Genomic DNA, 22755 nt, shown 5'->3' on the forward strand with positions numbered 1-22755 from the left:
TTAATAATACAAATTTTAAACAATCTCCGTGGTGTGTCGCAAACTATAAAGATGTCAGAATGCAATTTATTGGACTTTAATATTTTTGTTAATTAATTAAACAGTGAGCAAATGGTTAAGTCTGGAGCACGGACAGATAGGCGGGGCCTCGGCGATGGGAGGATCTTGATTGGCTCACCTCCCTACAGGCGTTCGATTTTCCTGGAAAGTTCTTGGAACGCTAGCAGTGCAGTTTCAATAGAAACGCCGTTTTCACGTTGAAACGTCATTCACAACATCAGGAAACAATTACCGATCATAACCACACAAAAAGACTCCCAAATGACTCACTCCAGAATCATTCTGCTGCTAGTCTGTATGGTTGACTGAGTGAGAAAAGGGAATCGATTCTTTGGGTTTCACAGAGCCGATGGCGTCAGAGGCGCTAAACGCGGAATGATTCTCAGAAAAGCCCTTCTGGGAAGTCAGACGAAGCGAACAAGCCAAACCGTGCCGTGTTCCGCTTCTTGTTTAGTGTTGGGCATGAGCCTGAGAGAAACGCCACTCGTTTTGTTATCAACTCGAGTACTTTTTCAAACAAGGCGCTGTTATATGACAGACGGCGGTAGATTCATGACCTTATTTTACGTCCTGCCTAAGGTTGAGAAACACCATTGAGCTTGTCATCGCCGAGATTATTCGATCTAAACCTCACGAACTAAGAAACTTTCTGGACTACTACTCTATCAAACCGGACACAATGATTCTGTGCGTCGATGGGTAAGTTTGCTATCTGCACATTCTATAGTGAGATCACACATTTCTGTTAACGTTGCTTAGGGTCCTGTTAATATTCAAACAATAGGAACAAAAAGACCTTCAAATACTATATAGGCGATGGTCTTTAAATGTATTTTCTTTCAGACGGAGTATGTTACATTCACCCTGTTCTGATACTTATAGGTTTTGAGGAGCCATAATGAAGAACCGTGATTTCGTGATTAATCTAGCTATAGTGTTGCTTTCAGAATGGGCTTTTTCAAACTGGGACCTTTCCCCTCGTATGCTCAATTATTTATTACGAATCTGCTGACTGTGTATTTAAATTATACCAATTAAATGAAGAATCACCCAAATTAAATGTGAACAATTAATGCAAAAACGAATTGAACACAAAAGCGATGCATGCCAATTTATTTTGACGCCCTTCTTTTCCAGCCCAAGGATGCGTTTGCCCAATACCTTCCTAACGGAGCCGATCTTCGTATCTCAAGCAATTATCGACCCTTCAGCTACCATCCGGTGGGAACCTAAAAAAGATTTTACATCGATCTACAGCAATTTCTCATATCTGGAAGCTTCAGGTGGAATACACTTTCTCTCCTTAACCACGTAAATAACCGATACAAATTGCATGACCGTCATGGGTCATAACAAATGTTTTAATAATCCTCTTCATTTTTTCCGTCAGGTTGGTACTGGGGTGCCATTTCTGCCAGCGAGGCCCACTCTGTCCTACAGGGGGCATCTGAGGGGACGTTTCTGGTACGGGACAGCAGTCATCCTCTCTACTTGTTGACACTGTCTGTTAAAACAGGCCGCGGACCCACCAATGTTCGCATCGGGTACAACGTTGGACGTTTCTTTCTGGACTCCAGTTCCCCTGCCAAATCTCGCCTGCTGTCTTTCATTGACGTACCTAGTCTTGTGCAGCACTACGTGGGCTCCAAGAGCGGAGAGAAGGGGGAAAACGCTGAAGAGTTCGAAACCATACCTTCACCAATGCCCAAGCAATGTGCCGTGTTGCTGAAACTGAAAAAACCAATCCGCTGTCGCCAAGCGTTTCCTTCGTTGCAACATCTCACACGATTGGTTATTAACAGACACTCAACCAGCACTGAGAATCTGCCTTTACCAAAACCGTTACTACAGTACTTACAGGATTATCCTTTCCAGCTTTGATATTGCTTTGGAAACACAAAGCCAACATAATGACATGGTTCTGATGTATAAAGAAAGCAAACGGGGCCTGGATTCACAGCCCCAAGAGACAAGATGTTTGGACCCAAAACCAGTGTTAAAACCAGTTTTCCGATGTCATCTTTGACTGTTTCGATACAGGAGCAGATTTTTGATGGTCAGCAGAAAGACACTTTACATGAAAAGGGATTGAGACAAGGTGTGTCCAAATATTGATCAGTGGCAAGTCATAAATCGACCTCGATGTCTAACTGCTGAAAGTGAAGCCATAAGCTCGAGAGAGGTTTCATGATGAATGTTCGTGAAATTTGTGTGGGTCACGTGACCTCCTTAAAAAGGTTTCGAAATGACATCACGGCGAGCATACGAGGAGCACATAGCTCGGTCTCCGGAACAGAGGAAATTTACTGAGGTGCCTTGACTGGGACTTTTTTCTTGAAATGCAGTGAAATGTTTCAATCAATGAAGATTTGCATATTTTTTCTATCCCCACAATGTGGAGTTTGTATGTTATTTATGGATAAAAATATTTTCATCTTTTATAATAAAACTGACAATCAAATTACTTGACATCGGTGTCATTTGTCACATCTGAGAAACATGGATGACTTTGGCGTGGTGAAAGATTGTAATGGAAAGAAAGCACAGCAGAAAAAAAGAGGGCATTAGAGATTAACTAGAGAACGAAAATAGACCCTTTTCACAGAAGGAACTAGATACAGAATGCTGAAGCGAAGTACTGGCCTTCCAGTAAGCATGTCAAACAAGGTCACTCGGAGCTCTAATCTTAGAATAATAGGATTATTAGATGAACAAATGTGCATGGAATTGCTGCGGAATTCAGTGGACATGTTTTCCTTGTAATACGTTATTTCAGGATGTATTCTGCTTAAAAGCACTGGTTCTCAGCTCAATTTCTGAGTAAATCTAATTAATGTGTATTTGGATATAAACTCAATGCATTTGCTATTGCAAAGATACATACAACAATATTTTTCAGAGATTTTTCACACTTTTCTTTTCGATTTTTATGTATGAAATATAAAAATGATGAAATATTTAAATTTTAAGAGTATTGCAACACACCACGTGTAATGTAATATAGGCCGGGCTCTGACAAAATGCATGTAATGTTTGTGTATAGGAACAAGTCGTAGGACGGCCAAGCATAATGGAATTTTCAACATAACAATTGAATGAGGCATATATAGGGACGTAACAGCATTGTTTTCAGATCCCATTTTCCCGATAGCGAAACATTCTTTCAGTATACCGCGATTAGTCTTTCCTAGAAACAGAGGCACAGCTTTTTCTGGAACTCAGTGAAACGCAAGCTCACATCAATTTCCTGGCAGCCAAAATATGTAAATAATTATAAGCAAAACATCCACAATCGCCTATATCGATTGGAATAATTGATTGATTTCTGTAACACAACAATTCTTGTTTAAAAATCAGACTAGCAAGATTGTACATTAAGCAGTTGCCAGCAATGCATTGATCCTGAATTTATTTAACAAAGTAAACAACAAATTTGAACAAAAGAAGTCTACAAAAAGCCTACAGAAATAATAAAGCTTTCATTTATTTTCCAACAGAACTAAAAACAACAACATGTGTGGGTGTGATCCTGTGTCACTCATTCATAGACTACAACAGACAGCTATTGTGTGCACTTACATTATCTTGGCGGGGCATGTCAGGTTGTCTGTTTGTCTGTTTTTGTGGGCTAGCTGAGTAAGCGTGCTGGCGGCAACGGGCCAGCTGTTTCGCAGAACGAGTGCATTACTTCTAGGGAGAGACTAGTGTGCGACTGGGAGGGGGAGTTCTTAGAAAAGGCCTCAATAATTACCTTCAGCCTACTGCACACTGACACTTGCACGCTGTGAGCATACTCACAATCAATGCAATCTAACCACAACAAACCACAGCCACAAGTACGCTTAACAATTAAAACGCGCGCAAACGTAAAAAACAACGGTAGGTTGAAAAAACAGAACCACACGGTTGCCGGATTTCAGGAAGAGGTTTCTCAGTAGGGCCGGCAGGTTCTTAATTCTTCGAAAAGCAATGCATGCTGGGAGTTGGTTGGGACAGCCAGGTGACTGGCAGTGTGCCATCAACAATTTGGTAAAGGCCACTAATACTGGCAGTTCATAATGGTAGAATCTCTGCTTATTAATGTGTTATTTCTATTCTTGTTTTATTTATACAGCATTTAACCGTTCATATCTGGTCTTTCCTAATGTCTTTGTCCTTTGTTTTTGTCATGCTCTCCTCTGTATAATGCAGAATCGTGGCCTGTAAAACAGAAGAGGTGTAGTGTAAACATGTAATGCTGCTGACTTGACACATAGAGATAAAAGGGCGTTACAGTTGCTCACACCACCGAGTTTCATCATTTAAGTCTATCTCCTCAGCTTGGTTTTATGGTATGAAATGTGTGCGAAATGTGGTGTGCTGACACAGAATGATAAAGACCCTTAGTGTTTTTTGAAATGTAGTTTGTGTTTTATTGATCTACATATAGGCCTATATATATTAATGATAAATCCAAATGCTATATTTAAGTGATAGTTCAGCCTAAAATGAAAATTCTGTCATCATTTACTCAACCTCTTGTCATTTCAAAACCGTTTGACTTTTTTACTTCTGCAAAAGACAAAATAGTTTTTTTTAAGAATTTTGTTAACCAGCACCCGCTTGCATTGGTTTTGTGTCCATACAATAGAAGTGAATGAGTGACGGCGCTGTTCGATCAACTTTCTTCCAAATATCTTCTTTTGTGGTTTCTAGAAGACAGAAAGTAATACGGGTTTGAAAATACTAATGTAAATGACATTTTTTTTCATTTTTGGTGAACTATCCCACAATCTATGTTAATCCAAACTAAGGAATTTGTATGATCTCATTTGTGTTTTTAATCTATTAAAAAGGTTTTGTTTTTATTCTTGGAAGGAACAAGATCGATTAATATATATATGAGGTGGGACGGAAAAATATGTTTGAATGCTTTTGAATTCTCCTGCGAACATACTTGCGTTCTCGCACAAACAGTGAAAGCTCTTGTTCACGAGAGACCGCAAAACATTCTCGCCGCAAAAAATTTAATCTATTACCCTCCCTTTTCATCGTTTATTTCTATTTATGGAACTTGATGACATGACAATGAAAAATTCCAATACTTTTGGAATGGAGAACTGTTCCTTGAAAATCACAAGCTACATTGTATAACATTCTGACCTGTTAGTGAGGTCACAGCGAGTTTCCAGATAAAGTAAGCCCGGCATCGTCTCCTCTATCATCTGCCGAATGACCGGAGGATGACATTGGGCAACCTCGAGGTAAACACGCCTGGGCAAACAAAAGAGGCATCAAAAGAGATGGAGAGGAAATGGGCGGGTGATAAGGATGTAAACAACCTAAACAAGCCATTAGTCATAAGAATAGCGACTGTAAGAGGTACGAGTCGTACAGTAACAAGGTGAAAGAAAAGTTGCAGTACTCACAACCGTGCTAAGCCCAACTTTATTGCTACACAATTAAATATTTCTTAAATCTGTCATTGTTTGAGCATGTAACTCATGCCTGGTTTGTCAACTGTAATTACCAAACCAACTCCAATTATATTTTTAATTATTGTGTACGTGTGTATTTGTGTCTTGGGAGAGATGAGGGTGTGGAGCAGTACAGGGAGAATGTTCTGGTCCCTGGAAAACTGTTATCTAGTAAACTACAGAGAACTGTGAAGCGCTGGATTCCCTGAATCGTTTAAGATATGCCGGTAATGCCTCTTAGAGAGATTACCTCACCCTGTTTGAGCTGCGTTTGTCTAAAAAGACACTTTCAAGAGAGAATATTCAAAGAAACCCAACACACTGCCAGACCACATATTATGGCTACGTACGAACACAAACACATTCCTTCTTACCCACTCTCTATTAAGAGCTTAGAGGCTAAAACCAGAATTGAGCGAATAACAGACAAGCCATCCAAACCCCCGTCCAATGCCGCGTGGTCTTCAAACCTTCCAGAAAAACGGGCAGGCCGGTTAAATGGTAACATGATGGAATCAAACACATCAAAGGTTAAAACTGTATTGAAGTGTCAAACCTGACTATCTCCGTCTGCAAAGACTGCATCTCCTGAGTGAGCAGATACGGGGGGTTGCTGACTAGAAAGTGGACAGGGCCGCATTTGCTTAGTAGCGCATCTGAATCTGGGAATAGAAAACACATCTCTTATATAAAACTTAAACAATTCCACAGCTGTGAATATATAACCAAAATTAGAACAGACCGAAAATACTAAATAGGGAATTCAATTGTATATGAATTCAAAGCCAACCAATGATATTAAAAAAGGCTGTCAAACGATTAATCAAGATTCATCGCATCCAGAATAAAGATTGTGTTAACATAATAAATATATTTTTACTATGCATTTATATACTGTATACATACACACACACTTATTCAGTTTAAATATATATATATATAGACATACACAAATAATTATATATGTATATAAACATATGTGTTTATATATTTAGGAAATATTTAGATGTATTTATTTATATTTACCGAATTTTTCATAAATATATGCATTTATGTGTTAATAAACACAAAATGAATATGCACAGTACACGGATATATTTTATGTAAACACAACCTTTTATTCTAGATGCGATTTATCACATATTTCACATATTTACCGTTTGACAGCCCTAATTAAAAATAATTATAAAAATCTATTTTGATGTCCATAAGGTGTGAAGAGAATTTGGTTTATATCTGAATTAAGAGATAATACCATATGCAAAATTAAAGCATATGGTGGTAGTATATAAATGTGCAATATATAATTATGTATTATGCAATATGGCGTATAAAATGGACTGGTTCTTTAAAACAAATGTTTTAATCATTCATAAAACGCGTCCTTAGAACTAACATTTCTGTCTAACTACTTCCATTTACACAACCAGTGAAGTGCAGCAGTTAAGGGAAAATGTGTCTATCAGTTCAGATAATGACAGAATGCAGGTAGGTCACTCTACCGCAGTTACAAACCTGACATTTAATGCTGTGTAGTGGAAAGAGAAGCACACGCTGTAACAGGAAAAGCCCAATAAATCCCTGGAATTAGCTAAACATTTCCACGTCACTGCCTCGGAGACCTCTGTAGGATTTGAGCTGAACTCACCCTCATGTTGTTTAAAACCTGTATGACACTTTTATCCGTGGAACAGAATCTCAGTACGTCTCAGTGGTTTTGTGTCAATACAATGGAAGTCAATGGGGGTCATTGTTTGGCAACCAGCGTTCTTTAAAATATCTTCTTTTGTGTTCTGGAGATAAAAGTGTGGACGAGTGAACTACAGCTTTCCTGTAGCTCAGAGGTAAGAGCATTGCGTTAACAACGCAAGGTTGTGGGTTCGATCCCAGGGGATTGCAAATACCTATGTAAAATGTATAGGATAAAGAAATGTAAGTCGCTTTGGATAAAAGCGTCTGCCAAATGCCTAAATGTAAATGTAAATGTAACTATTCCTTGGAATAAATGGGGCTTGTCTCACAGGCTGTTTTACATTCTGTATTTAACCAATTCAACCAATATCAGTTGAAGTCAGATTTGAGGAGACCAGAAACCATTTCTGTGTGAGCCTTGCTTTTTTATGCTTATGCTAATCGTCTTCATGGAATTGAAAATGGCCCAGCCCAAACAGTTTCCTCAAAGTTTGAAAACATTCTGTAGAACACCATTGTATGCATCAAGGTCCTTAATGAAATAACTGAAAGAGCCAAACCTATTAATTAGAATGGAACTTCTAATGACTTTTGTCCTTTGTGTATTTTCATCTGCTGCCCTTCCTGAACCTTTATGTGGCATTTTAAAGATTTGTCATTTGTATCAATTATAATAACAAAATCTCTCCACCAAATTTACTAACAACAAACACATGAATAAAACCTGAATAAAAATGAGATGTAATCCTAAATCCTAAATCCATAAAGTCAAAATGCAACTTATTTATTTTCCTGAAATACATTTCTAAAAGTAGCAAAGTACTTGCTGATTATGAAAATAATGGGCTTGTCTATGCTAATTTTAATACACCTAAATGTATGTGCTAGGAGAATTTCAAAGCTTTATAGCACTAAAACTAGCCCCTAAACCTGTGCGACGTTAGGAGTAGTGAAGAGGACTCCAAGTCACTAAGAGCAACTCACAACAATCCTAAAATGGCTGAAACACTGGCATTTTACCTTGAAACGTAATCATTTTAGAAAGATTTCATGACAATGAGTTTAACCAAAAAGACTACTAATATCTGCCAACTGTTTATAAGACTCTTTACAAAATGCTTACAATTAGCTGAACATGTACTTTATATGAACATACAGTTTGTGGGCAAAAGATAACTCCTTTTTAAAATAATTCAAAAATCAAGTTGTTTATTGCGTAATCATGTGTTAATTGTATTTGTGAGCTGTTACAAGTTATTGTTTCTTAAAAACAATAAAGATTAAATGGTTTTATTGATATTAATAGAAATGCATGATAAAAACAAAAAAGAGTTATCTGTTTTTGTAAATGAATTCTTCACTTGTTGAATTAGTAATTTTGTGTATATTTTATAATCTTAATTTGAATACGGCAATAATTATATATCAATATATTTTATTTGACTATGACAACATTTTTATTTTTAAAATCTTAATTAAAATATATCAGCATGAGACCTCATTAATATTTCTATGATTAAATGACGGACAGAGAACCATCCTCTATCAGCCGATCACTGTGGTCATGCCGTCAACGTCGGTAAGCTTGCTGACATCATCCATACTAACAAGGTCAACCCCACCCTTTTTCTTATCTTAAGATTTCTCTCTGTTCCTTAGTAAAGTTGCTCTCAGCAAGGTGGGAACTTTAAGTGGAAACTCTTAACTAAAAACAATTTAGTAGAGCTCTAAGTGTTAAGATTATATGTTTTGTGAATACGGCCCTGGTCTTATTGTGCATGATTCATTCATTTCAAAGAAATAATTATTGTCTTCTGCATCATTAAAGTAATAACATACTTTCCATTTATATTGTCACTCAAACCAAAAGAATGATTTATGTAGACAGGGCAAAAAACAAATCTATTAGTCATCTAGAAATGACACTCTTACCGCCCATCACATCTAACTGCTGAACTTCTAGTCTGTCCTGTAGACCCAATCTGCAACATACAAAAAAGAGAATATGACACGAATGTGTATTTAAAGATGATAATCAATTATCTGAATATAGGCAGATGCTTTACACAGTCTGTGCAGGAAATCACCTGTTTGCATTTTCCATCGTAAGACAAACTGCTGCCTGGCTTTGGTCCAACGCAAATACCCTGAGCTTAAAGAATTATGGGTGCACATGTAATGGATGACACGGTACATTACTAAGAACAGCAAGATAAATAATTAGGAGGGACACGCAGGGAGTGTTAACCTGTGGAATGTTGTGTAGTAAACTGAGCGAGATGGCTCCAGATCCACAGCCCAACTCTAGACATCGTAAATCAGTCCCGTACGACTCTCCTCGTATTAACCGGAGGTTTTCTAGAACCAGACCAACCAGCTCCTGGAACAACATACACACATACAGCACACGCTCATGAGATTCAGTAGCCCAAACGGAAATATATGTTTTTAAAAACACAGTCTGTGTTTATACAAAAAGTGGCATTCATTTGAAGTCCATCAGAGTTTGTTGCAAAATTCTGATTAGTCATCTTTGTGTTTCTTATATACAAGTAAATAATGACCTACATAAATGCCAAGCCTTCGTATGGCAAAATATGGAAATAAAAATCCTTGTTAAAAGGTTATCTCCCCACCCATAATATCTCACAGAATGAGTAAAATCTATGACACATTTATAGACTTAGAATTGTGAGAAGTGTAAAATTGTTTGTCACCTCTGTCTCAGGACGGGGTATGAAAACTGGGGGCTTCATCTTTAAGGTAAGATCTCTGAAGTCCCACTCCTCTATCACATACTGTACTGGCATACTAACACACACACACACACACACACAAATTCATTTAAAAGACTTTCACTCTTCTCTGATATGATCTAATTGTATTATTATTAGATGAATAAGAAAACCCTCGAAAAAACAAATCAAGGAATTTATTTGCTAAAGATAAAATAAAAACTCTTTGGCTAGTATTGACTTTAAAGCTATATGCTTTTAATCTTCAACGTGTGGATGCCTTGGAATCTTATCTTTTCCTATGTGATTTGTGAGACCAAAAAACATCAATCTACTTCCAGCTTGTTGTAGCAAAAAATCTATATGTAATACCTTGTTAGACGTTTAGTGCATAGTTTCCACACGCTCACTCTCTGTGTGTCAGTCAGTGGGTCTTTCAGCTGTCTCCTGTCCACACCATCGAACTTTAATCAGAGAAGAAACCAGGAAAGTGAGTTACAAGAAAAGAGAAATATTTCTGATGGAGAAAAGGAGAGAGAAGAATTGATCGATTCTGTACACAACATATGTAACAAAAGACATCTTTTTATAACCAGCAATTACAATAACCCGACTTGATTAAAAAATATATATGGGTAGGTAACAAATATACCATGTGTCCTAAAAATCTAGAAAACAAACTGTTAATAATATATTACTTACTTTTATTAATATTTGTATGTAGAGTATAAAATAACATAAGAGAGATTTATCTTCATTTTTATTTTTGCTGTCACACCATAGTGTACATGTGCACTTTATTTGTCAACGACCCACATCAAAAGATCCGTATGATCTTATTATAAGTTAAGATATTATATCAAATGAAATTGTTCCGTGCATAAGGTACCTAAAACCAAATCTCACCGTTTTGTGGCCAAGTACATGAGCTATGATGTACTGACTGGACAGAAGGGGCTCAGAGATGCCGTGCAGTGTGAAGTGTTGTGCCCACAGTCTGACTGCCTGCTCTGCTGTGACACTGGAGTCTACTGGAGGAGCAACAGCGCCCTCTGCTGCACATGACGTAGAACTAAAAAAACTCTGTATGAATTGTCACACATGAATCACACACGATCTTGTCAATCGCAAACTGTAAAGCAACGATCAAATACAAAGAGCGTCAGACAAGCACTTACGCTCAGTTGTGAAACTCCTCTGTGTCGATGCATAAATCGGCCGAGAAACCACATGTTCTTTGACGTCATCGTGACGAACGGTAGGTGACTCGTGGATGCCTTAAATTTAGGGCTGATTTGACGTCTGACAAATGACACTAGAAGGACTCTAATATAAATAAAAACACAGTATCCTCTGCATTGAAGCGCATGCTTCAGATCGTATGTTCACACATGAACCACATACATAATGAAAGTTCTGACAGATTTCAAAATAAAAGTTCTTATAGATCAATGCGACAAGCATCTTGTTGACAGTCCGTGTGCTAGAGTGTTAAAAACAAAAACGTTTATGTATATAGCAACATCATTCGCATATTACATTTTAAATAGATCTTATTAAACTTGTTGAATTGTCTGGCTCAATTCCCTAAAAACTGTTGATCTAACATGACCATCAGAGGGCGCAACTGCTTTATGTTTAGAGATGCCAATTTTGGAGTATTAAAATGCTCACATATTGCTAATAAAAGTTATTTAAATGACATTAAAAGTTCTGAGTCATTAATTTACTGATGCAATGATATATTAAAAGACAACATCACCAGCAAACAAATATAAATGGGTGTGTGGACGCAAAACAATGAATGAGAAACAGAATAAAAGAGCGAATAACAATGGTCCTGCCAAGATGCTTTATGTTATGATAACAACAGACAACTGTTATCAATAACAATGCATCTTGTATATAGAGAGAGAGATATAATATTGAATACATGTTTTGAAATGTTCCTCAAACTGGGGGTCTTTAAAGAGAGAAGTTCCCACAAGACTTTGTGAGATGTCTGCACTAGTCTTGAGTGAAAGGGAGAAGGCTGCAGAGATATTGTGAGAGGAGAATAGAGTGGGGGAGGGTGACCTGGAGCTGTCAGCCAGATGGGACTGATTGTTACTGTGTGCTGCAGGGATTGCAGTATGTAGCCGCAGTCTATTTGTGAGCACCAGTGCACATGACTCAACTGCAAGTCATGTGTTTACCACAAAACACAGTCGGACAATCAGCATGGACACCATGGACCCTCCCTCACCCCATCTAAAAATATGGATGAGGTAATAACAGTGAAACAAAAAAATATGAATTGAAAGAAAGTGGGGATACAAGAAAAGAAGCAAAAGAGGAAGGAAAAGTATGTAAATGAAGAAATAAACCAGGGTAAAAAATAAAAGTAAAGCAGACTACTGCATATATCATACCCAGGTTTTTAACTCTGTGATAATAGCTCACACTGTGTGTGTAATTATGGGAAACTGGTGATCTCTGCCAAGAAAAGAAAGTTTGTTTTGATTTGTTGGCTTATGATGATGTAAAGTTCAACTCAGACAATTGAACGTTTAAAGAAACTGCAAATACTGCTACTTTTTGACAAGGCACAGTTCAAAGGGACTGTACTAAGTATTTCAACACAAAATATTCAACATAAATGAGGAGTGCAATACCCTTAAAATATTTACCTCCTGAAGCTTACATTAGACACAACATTCATCAACATAAGACAGAAGTAATACAAAAATGCTAAAAATCCCGAAAAGGTATTTTTATTTCTTATATTCTACAGGTGTACGTGTTAAGGATTTTGCCCTTAAAAGATAGTTCACCCAAAAAGAAATTATTCTATTATCATTAACTCCCCCGTATTTATTTTTTACCCGTATGTCTTCTTTCCTGTGCAGAACACAAAAGAAGATATTTTGAGAAATGTTGGAAACTGAACAACAGCAGTACCCATTAAAGGTATAGTTTACTAAAGAATGAAAATTCTTTCATGAATTACTCCATGTATGAAACCTGTATACATTTCTTTGTTTGGCTGAACACAGAGAAAGATATTTGGAAGAATGTTAGCCAGTGAGATTTCTGGGGCACCTTTGACTATCATAGTAGGAAAAATTATTGTGTTTTACTTCGTTTAATAATTTGTATAATTTAAGAAAACAAACAGTTTTGTGACACCTTTGACAACCATTTTAATGGTATTCAATGGTGCCCCAGGAATCTCAGTTGCTAATATTCTTCCATATATATTTCTTTGTGCTCAACAGAACACACATTTGGAACAACTTGAGGTTGAGTAATTCATGAAGTATACCTTTAACTTCTATGGACACAAAACCAATGCAAGTCAATAAGTACCGCTGTTGTTGGGTTACCGACTTTCTTCAAAATATCTTCTTTTGTGTTCTGCAGAAGAAAGTCATACAGGTTTGAAATGACAAGAGGGTGAGGAAATGGTGACTGAATTTTTTACTTTAAGGAACAAACTTGCTTTTTTTCTGATTTTCAATATATTTGTTGTCTGTTGACTTTCTAGCTCAAAACTATCACAAGATCAGTACTGTTTAGATAAGAGATTGTCTTCTGCATGACTCCTGCTTTCTTAAGTTATGCTTCAATTGTAAATGTAAAATATATATATATATATTTATATATATTGTAATAACACCTGACTCAGTCTGTGAAAATAATGAGATAATGAGTTTAATTTCAACCATTCATTTCATTATGATTTGAATCTTTGACCTTTATGCAGTCAAAATGAAAGATATCAAGATTCGATTTTTACAGAATGTTCTTTACAATATGTATAATTTTATATAGAAAATCACAAATTTATGTAGTTTTCATGAACTGGTTCACGCAGTATTTTGTCCCCTGTTGAAATATCATAATAAGCTTTGGCCTGTAGGCTCATTACACAATGACGAAAAGTAACAGAGTAGGTCAATACAGCTGAATCCCATACGTGGATGATAAATGAATGCTAAGTATTTAGCTGCAGCTGCTTACATTGAGCATCATTTGCAAATTGAGTATTGTTTAAATTGAACAACTTGAAAAAATCAAAATTTGCTGAAATTAAGTCAATTCATATCCAAATGGAAATGAGCTTCAGTTGTCTAAAAGCATGGCAGTCATCCAAACAGAGTTCTTTCCGGGATATATATTTTCAACTGCGTCTCAGTCTGGTGTTCCGAACCTCCTGAATGAAGCTTTCTATCTCAGTAATTCTTCAAGCTGAAATACTGAGAAGAACCTCACAATGCTGCTTTGTCCCTGAAAAACACTGAAGTCATAGTTTCCCAGGCTAATGCCCCCTGAGATGACTAGATGTGATGAAGAGAGAGGAGGGGCGCAGGGCTGGATAAATTGCTTGGTAATTTTTTGCAACGAACAAAAGGGTACGATGCATTCTTGTGCCTCTGCAGGGACTCTCACTGCCGCACAATCACAGCTGATTGGCACAGAGAGCACATGATGTCCTATAGCGGCATGTTCAAGCTGAGAAATAAGCAGTTAGAATTTTCTCACCTTGATGCTAAAGATAAAAAAACATTTTGTTGGAATAATCAAAGATGAATCAATGATTGAGCTGTTGTGTTCCCCCTTAAGAGAAGTCATCGATGTTCAGACTGTTCCATAGCTTTTGAACTCATGCGAAGGCTTCTGCATATGTTTGTTCACACAAACATCATCTGTTTTAAAAGAGTTTTGCAGAGAAATGTTTACATCTGGCTTGGTTTGCTTATTGCACTACAAATTCCTGTGGTATGCTGGTGAAAGTGTTCTTTGAAAAGGTCAACTGTTGTACATTAAACAACGCTCAAGACTCTTGTGGAGGTCGGCTGCAGAAATGTCTGACCTTTGTTTATTTATATGAAATAAATAAGTGACAAATTACAAATACACAACAACGTAGAAGGAAAACACACACATATTCATGCTGTACCGAGTAACAACATATTAGTTGAGTTATGCAATTCTAATTTCGCATTTGGAAAAAAATAAACAAATCTGTGATCGTTTAGGGGTTACAAGACACGGCTAAAATTAATATTGTCGTTTGTTTAAGATGTAATGCAATGTGTTTACACGATTTAAGGTTCAAAAATGCTGTATTTTCCACATACCGTGTATGTTTGCATCACGTCTTTAACCCGCCTCTCTGAAACACGTGGATGTTTTACAAAGCTCATCGTGTGCTATGATTGGCCAGTTAACCAGTGCGTAGTGATTGGTTGAAGCGTGTGATGGACATGTAACGCCTCTTACCATATTTGGAACATCAGGTTCCAATGCAATTGTACTGACAGGTATGCCCACCTTACTTGCATATATATTTGGGCGGTCTTAGTCAAATCATACCACGTACTGACGTAGATCTGTGGGGGTGTGGTTACACGTGACGTTTCAGGCACGTCTGGGTGAGCATTCACTTTTAGATAGAATTCATCTTTTGTTTCCGACACTTTAATTTTTGCAGTTTTACGTGTCTAATACATGCATGGGCAACTTATAGCACACCAAAACACAGAAAAACACGTATTCACATATGTCCCCTTTAAGTAAACATAAAGGTCCAGTGTATGAAATGTTGCAACATCAAGTGGTGAGTTTCTGAATTCCAACCAACGGATCTCTCCACTACAGCAGCTGACAAAGAAGATGTTGTCAAGTTTTCGTATCTTTACTGAAAGAGAAAACATATTTACGAAAACGTTCTGTAGAGGCCATTCAGGGCTACTGTAGAAACAACATAACACTTCATTATTGGAGGTCTTTATACACCTCTGAATACAAAGTTTTGTATATTGTATTGCATTTCTGTACCATACTTAAAAAAATCACATACTGGACCTTTAAGAATTCATTGAGGAACATTATGGTTCTTATAGGAAAACCAAGCATACAAAATTTTGCAAGTTTTGCTACACATGCGTGCACTGTCACTCTGGTCACAACCCATTTAACTGAGAGCTTTTCTTCTGCTCTGCAAGAAAAAAATACTGTGTGATGTGGGTCTCTCAGACCACAGGTTTAAGCATCTCAATGACAGGAACTGTCAGACCCCCTCCTTAGTTCTCAGAATTTCAAAATGTTGAATATTGTTTCTCTGACTGAATGAACAGAATTTGTGTCACAAGCTCTCAATTGTGTTTTGGATGTTTCCCCAAATGTATACACAAAAGTTAAACATGTAAACACATCCAAATGCATTTTAATGCATGCTGCATATACTGTTTATACAATTATATGTAAATTAAACATTTATGAAACTGTGAACTTAACCTCTATGCCTTTTTGTTATTCCCCTTAGCAACAGTATAAAACGTTACTACATGCCACTATTATTTTAGACTTCATAATGTCTTCTTGATCTGATATTTTTGGAACGAATGGAGTGTGATTTAATAATTATTGTCCATTGTCAATCATCGAGGCAACAACCCCTTTTCTGACAAATTTAAGAAATGCAGTGCTAAGTAATTCCTTAAAAACCTTTATTTTATACCGTTTATTATCATTTTTATCACACTACCCCCTTTCTGACTTCATTATGTTATCTCACTCTCTTATATAAAGCCCCTTATTTGTGCCGTTTGTTTATTTCTCCAGTCATTTTGTGAAAGTGTTGCATGTATTGACTATAAAATAATCAGTTTTCGCAGCTATCGTCGATCAGTTATGTGTAGGCAGTCACATTTCATTTAAAAGCTGCCACATCTATGAAAGATAACTCTAATGAAACCCTAATGCGTCTGATGAATAATGCCTTCAGCCAAACAAATTGGCAATAAAATGAAACTGTTTATGAAACACCTCGTGTTTGTGTGTCTATGGATTGCATACATTTTCAAAATATCCTAATGTACAAAAACATCCAAAGGACCTTTGGATCTGTGTAAACTATTTATAAGGCACATAAATCAGCTGAATCATGTACGTCTTTACAGCATAGAAAATAAGAAAAACTCATTATCTTTCACGAAAACAATTGCATCTGTGAGAAGTCACTGTTGTGTGTGTTGAGTTTGTGTGTGTGTGTCCTAGGAGGGGTGCATATGGAACAGATTGGATTGGTCGAGCGAGTGCATTGTACAATAGGAGGAGTCACATACGACGCTCGGGCGCAATTTTGTTCTTCGCTCTGCTGCTGAGATTCTAACGCTGCGGAGCCAAAAAGCAAGCACAGATTATGCCATCTCAACTCTTCCTCTGAAGGATGCGTACCTGAGGATAATACTAACGGCATGGGCACAGAAATAAAGCCCCATCATCCACATAGTGTCCTCTTCTTGTAGGCAGGAATTGTATTTTCTTCCTTCTCTTCAGATGGCATATCTTGCAGCCTCTCCCCGAGTGTGGCAGCTCTTCTAAACGCAAGGGAATAGATCTAAGAAAGCGCAGGTGTGCCCGAGGTGCCTTCAAGCTGGCCGAGGTCTTTTCTGAGGATTATCAACCGCATAAAGGGACACTTTTGATCGAAGTGGCGAAGGGGGAGAAAGGCAACAAAACGGTGACACTCAGGAGCTCTGGCGCAAGGCTCAACACATCACTGGATTCTACATTAATACCTCAAGAACAATGTCATCTCAAACGAGGATGAAGAAAGATAAGGAGATCATTGCGGAGTATGAAACGCAAGTGAAAGGTATGTGGGATTGACCCGATAGTTTCAGGTGGCCTGGCTAGATGCTTTTAAGTTTGGATCGATGCATAACATCACTAAGCCAAGATCACGATGTCCGTGCCACATTGCACTGCTTCGGCTTTTGCGCATCGAGACCTGGTCGTTTTGCAGTCCATCTTTAACGCGTTGTACGACTTTGTGCTTGTTTGGTCGAAGTTGCGTCTTTGTGCGGTTATACAGGGGGATGTCCTCGCCGCTTTGTGGTCCTTTCAGAAATGTTTCCGAAGAAAACAACATCAGCAGCCCAACTTTGATTGTTTTGCTGGGGTGTCGCGAACCACAGGAACGGTGTAATGTGGACATATATATTTTATACCAGTTGCACTCGCTCCATTGCGCATTCCCGCTATTGCACATGAAGTGTTTGTGCATATATTGTGTTTTAGAGGAAAAGAGGGTTTTTGTTGCTGGGTAGAATGAGGTGTTGTAGTGTCGCGCTCTCTGCACAGATGGGTGGACCAGCGAGCTCCGTTAATTTCTTCCCCCTTTGTTTACAATTTTGCAGACCTTTTAGCAGATCAAATGTCAGTTAAGCACAGGGAATGTACGAAGAGCTTTTCTAACATCAATAAAAATAACCTCCAAGTGCGCTCGTGCAGATCCTGTCCAAGGCTCGCAGCGTATTCTGGTGATCCGGTGTTGTGGACAAGATGCTATATATTGTTCTCCCTATTTATTGAGGTTTTCCCCGTCTCAGTTAATTTAAATAATGTCTGTTAATGTTCTGTCAGATATTTCCATTCACAAAACATTTGAAGAGCTCCAGTGTCGATTGCATATGTGCATGATATTCACTAGGCTTGGTCTGAAAGGGCGTTGCAGAAACAACCCCATAAATGATGCTGAAGACACTCACTTATATAAAAGGGTGAGTGAATAATAAAGCCCATAAAAAAATGGTGTCAACGGTAACTTGGATTCTCTAAGAGCTATTAATGGTTTATAGTAACCCTTTAGTGCAAAGCGTTTTGACATCAGAGCTGGATTCATTGGTGGATTTAGATTTACGGAAATTTGCATTTATGTTCAATTGAGATCTCTTTTCCAGATTTGTATTTATTTGTAAAATGAATAGCAGGGATAATCAAATTATTAAATGTTATTGAAGCATGCTGGCAGGATTGAGCTCAAGAGTCCTTCCACGTTTAAGGGATGAGCAAATGTCTGATGTGATTCTCGCTTGAGTAGCTTTTGTTCAAAGCGAGTCTTGGCCCTAGCTGTTTGTGGAGGCCACATAGCTCTCATGCATAAAGGGGCCCTTCCCATACTTTGATTTACATAACTGTTGTGATCTATAATACGGGCCCTCTTTTCTTGAACAAATGCTATTAACATTAAAATCTGGAACAGCACTCCTTCCGACTGAAATAAAATGCTTTGAACTTCATTTAAATGATATAATTTTTTTTTCAGAATTAGGATGGTTTTTGTGTTTGTGTACAAACATTAGTATTAAGTTGTTGGTAATAGTAAAAATCTTATCTTATAAAAGTATTCAACGTGCTGCATAGATTTTTTTGGGTAGAAGTTTGGTACTGTAGACATGTTTTGTGATCTTCGGAAGGTCACCATAGCCAGAAGCTTTATAGTCTGGTCTTAATTTCCATAGGGGAGGTGTAGTCTGGAATAGTAATGAGTATTTTCTGCACTGGTCTATCATTGGAAAGACCACTATGAGCAGCAAGCTTCAAATGACACTGAGTGGCTTGTTAATGCCAGATGGGCCTCTGTGACGCAGTCCCATGTTAGGGCTCAGTTAGCAGGCCGAGCCCCCCGATTTCCTGAAAAACCCGTCTTGCATGCACAGAAACAAGTAAATAATGATGGTAGTCAGTATTACTGCTTTTATTTTGATTTGTTTAGTTTTTTTCCATAGAGTAGAAGTGAATGGGTCCCGCCATTACTCAGTTACCAAACGTCCTTTCATTAAAAATATCTTCTTTTGTGTTCTGCAGAAGAGAAACATACAAGTTTGAAATGACAAGAGGATGAGTAAATGATGACAAAATTTTCATTTTGGGGTGAACTTCCCTTTAATATACTGTAAAAAGCGGATTTCTTTGTACAAATACATTTAAACATGAACCAAGTGTAACCTGTTCTGATATGCCATTGTTCAGAGGGTGGAAACAGCTCTGAAGCTACTAAAGCAAAGCGCCCAACTCTTAACACGGTCTGTCTGGCACCTATTGAAAACCACATGTTGCTATAAAACCCGAGAGATCCATGTTGAGCGAGTATTCAGATAAGTAAGCTGGTGAAGAAAAGCAGCATGTGTAATCATCATCGAACATTTCACCTGCGTAATGTTCGAAAAGTAAGATGAGAAAAGTCTGGCAAAGCGCTGAAAAGCTTGGCGGTTCAAAAAATGGTCTGAATAATTCAAGTCTTAAGAATGAATTATGTAAGAATGAAGGTTGAAAGGATAGAAAGGAGATTGGAGCAAGAGAGTAATTTTCAAATATTCCTTTAAAGGGTGTCATCTCATACTAAATCATATGAAACATTAAAGTTTCCAAAAAAAATGATAATAATCATTGTATTTAACTATAGTCATTTTATTGCTTTGGTTAACCCTCGCCTGACAAATTACAATACCGCAATGTAATTGTCGATTACAGTATGTAGCATGTTTATGATACAATATTTGCATTTGACCCTCTTCTGTACATATCCTGACAGCTTGAAATGCTCTTGTGAATTTTAGCATTAATTATGTAGTTTGCACGTACACGTGTCAGCTTTGCTTTTGTTTAATTAGCCGACGTTCCACATGGAAGAAAGGCAAGACCAGGGTGTGGGTGGGTTTATGCTAATTCGCTCTCGACAGCTTGTAAGGATTGTTTATCATCGTAATCGGGGATTTCGCCAGAACGCGTATAGTGCCGGTTCTGCGCTGTGATTGGTTTATGAAGGTCGAGTCTCTTTAGGGCTGTTTAAGAAGCTAGTAATGAAATGCAGATTTAAAAAGCTTCTATGCCGTGAGATATTGCGACCTGGTTTGATTTGTGTGTCAGAGATGAGATGATTAATAATTTGTTAGTCCAATGAAGAGTTGACGTCGTAGTTTTATCATGATAAGGGCCATAATTGGTCTGGATATCTTTAGAATTTATGTAATGTCATAGTAGAGCATCTATGTGTGATGATCCTAGCCACGTCAAGGTCATGACTTTGATTCCCAGGGAATGCAAGTAAAATGTATATAGCTTTATAGTGATTGTTAAGCCAAACACGAAAATTCTGTCATCGTTTACTCACCCTCTTGTCAGTCTTTCGTTCTATTGCACAACACAAGAAGATATTTTAAACAATATTGGTAACTGAACAACGGTGCGACTCATTGGCTTTCATTGTTTTGTGTCCATACAATAGAAGGGAATGGGAGGCCTACCGCCATTTTTCAGTTACCAACATACATGAAGAAAGAAATACATTATGGGGTTAGTATCCTTTTTAATACGTTGCTCACTGAAAATCAGTCAAGTCTGGTATGTTTGAAATAGGGTTGTCAATACATGCCAATATATATTGCAAATTAACATTACAAATGCGCATTTCTTCGTGCAAGAGAGTTTGTAATGTGCGGGCTTTGAGTTTTCTGTGCATTTATAGAATTGCTTATTCTGAAATGATTTCACGTGCAAGCAAAAATAAAACCATATTTTCCCCATATGATGCCTGTTTCTTAGTCTTTTTAGTTTTTTTACAGGCTTAACGTTTTTTTTAGTCATGTCAAACATTAAGAGCATGTGTGGTATGTGCAAACGTGACGTCTATAAAACGGGTTTAACCAGATGTCTGTTCAACCCTGAAACTTTTCTCACCTTGATGAATTACAGGTTCTCCTCTTTACTAAGAAAACAAGATAAACGATTCACGATATGTGTCTGTCAACGGCTTGAGGCTTTATCTCATGAGGTGTTAGATTCTTTTTGAAGTGGAAACAGCTAGTGCGTGAATAAACTGTTTTCTTCTCAATCTGAATTTAAATAGCTTTTTTTCTTAAAATGTCTTTGAATTCCCTGTTATTATGAAATTACAATACAAGTGGGAAAAATGTGCGCCTCAGCGTCTGGCTTTCCTTTTGGCTTTAACGGCGTCCTTTCATCATATGTGGACTATGAATTGGTCTACCTGCTCTTAAACTGGGTTGTGAACCCCGTTTGACCATACATCACACAGCTGGAATGTAAATGACAGGTTAATGTGTTACAGACCCAAAGATTCATGCTCTTACGGCACACAGACACACGCTCGTACACTTAATAGTTTGTGCAGGGTTTTTTAGCACCACACACTCATGGGATTCATAGAATGCCCTTCCTATTCACTCTGAATACGAGAGGACAGTGAGTATCGCCATAGCAACTCATATTCAATCAAAGCCTTGTACAAGGATATCTATCGGACAAAAGCAACACCCGTCCAGTGTTCAGTCCTGTTAGGGTGTACAGAATTTGTGGGCTTATTCCCTCAGTTTACATGACAGAGCCCTATTCCTAACTATTGACTGTTTCTTTTTAATACTTTTTCCTTTAGCGTTTGAGTTTTATTCATTTTTAAGGGGACGATATCTCTTCCTCACATACATACATCTAAAAGTATCTGTGGTCCTTGAGTCGTGAGCTGATTTTCTAATAGCTGCTCGCTTATTGGTAAATAGTTTTAGGACCCCACGGATGAGAGCCTGGCCACGGTTCCCAGAGGGACCAGGGGGCCGTGCACCTCACCTCCATCCAAGCTGTTCAGCTGTCGCACAGCTCTGTTTGCATTTAAATAGAGAGGCTCCAAGTCGAGAAGTAGCTAAGATCCAGAATTGAACATTTAGTCTTTCCCCTCACGTAGAGGACGGTGCAATGGGGAGGATGGGTGAGGACTTCCTGCTTGTCCTCTGTCCTTTTCAGTCTTGTCAAAATCAGGTTCTCAGTAAAGGAAGCGTATTATGTAATGGGTCAAGATTTGGCTGTGAGGGCCTGCTGCATTCCTGTTGCCCCTTTAGCGCTGCTACATGAGATTCACAATTCCTTTAGTACAGTGAAGATATTTTTGTGATTCCAATATTTGGATGTACTGTTATACTGTATACTGTATGTAGGATTTGCTTTCAGTCTGTTTAAGTGTTTTG

At 37.8% G+C, this 22755-nt stretch overlaps 3 protein-coding genes across 5 annotated transcripts in view; 2 read left to right on the forward strand and 1 right to left on the reverse strand.

The window, feature by feature from the left end:
* Positions 1-10: 10 nt before the first annotated feature.
* Positions 11-2529, forward strand: cish (cytokine inducible SH2-containing protein). The gene is made up of 3 exons (XM_056750488.1): positions 11-759; positions 1198-1343; positions 1451-2529. The coding sequence occupies exons 1-3, from the start codon at positions 740-742 to the stop codon at positions 1939-1941; spliced, it is 657 nt and encodes a 218-aa protein (XP_056606466.1). The 5' UTR covers positions 11-739; the 3' UTR covers positions 1942-2529.
* Positions 2530-3452: 923 nt separating this feature from the next.
* On the reverse strand, positions 3453-11327 carry hemk1 (HemK methyltransferase family member 1). Of its 2 annotated transcripts, none has more exons than XM_056750486.1 (11): positions 11122-11327; positions 10850-11026; positions 10316-10407; positions 9926-10019; positions 9457-9588; positions 9296-9360; positions 9141-9190; positions 6073-6178; positions 5891-5986; positions 5203-5313; positions 3453-4260 (listed from the first exon to the last, which is right to left on the reverse strand). In XM_056750486.1, the coding sequence occupies exons 1-11, from the start codon at positions 11188-11190 to the stop codon at positions 4227-4229; spliced, it is 1026 nt and encodes a 341-aa protein (XP_056606464.1). In that variant the 5' UTR covers positions 11191-11327; the 3' UTR covers positions 3453-4226. The 2 variants fall into 2 exon arrangements, with proteins under 2 accessions (XP_056606464.1, XP_056606465.1); XM_056750487.1 differs by lacking the exon at positions 3453-4260 and adding an exon at positions 4299-4751.
* Positions 11328-17073: 5746 nt separating this feature from the next.
* srgap3 (SLIT-ROBO Rho GTPase activating protein 3) overlaps positions 17074-22755 on the forward strand; it is a 70500-nt gene continuing 64818 nt past the window's right edge. For both annotated transcript variants that reach the window (XM_056750317.1, XM_056750319.1), the window contains exon 1: positions 17074-17588. In XM_056750317.1, the coding sequence (XP_056606295.1) occupies positions 17522-17588 (67 nt within the window). In that variant the 5' untranslated portion in view covers positions 17074-17521. The remainder of the gene's footprint in view (positions 17589-22755) is intronic.

This window comes from Triplophysa dalaica, chromosome 6 (genome assembly GCF_015846415.1).
Source record: "Triplophysa dalaica isolate WHDGS20190420 chromosome 6, ASM1584641v1, whole genome shotgun sequence".
Lineage (NCBI taxonomy): Eukaryota > Metazoa > Chordata > Actinopteri > Cypriniformes > Nemacheilidae > Triplophysa > Triplophysa dalaica.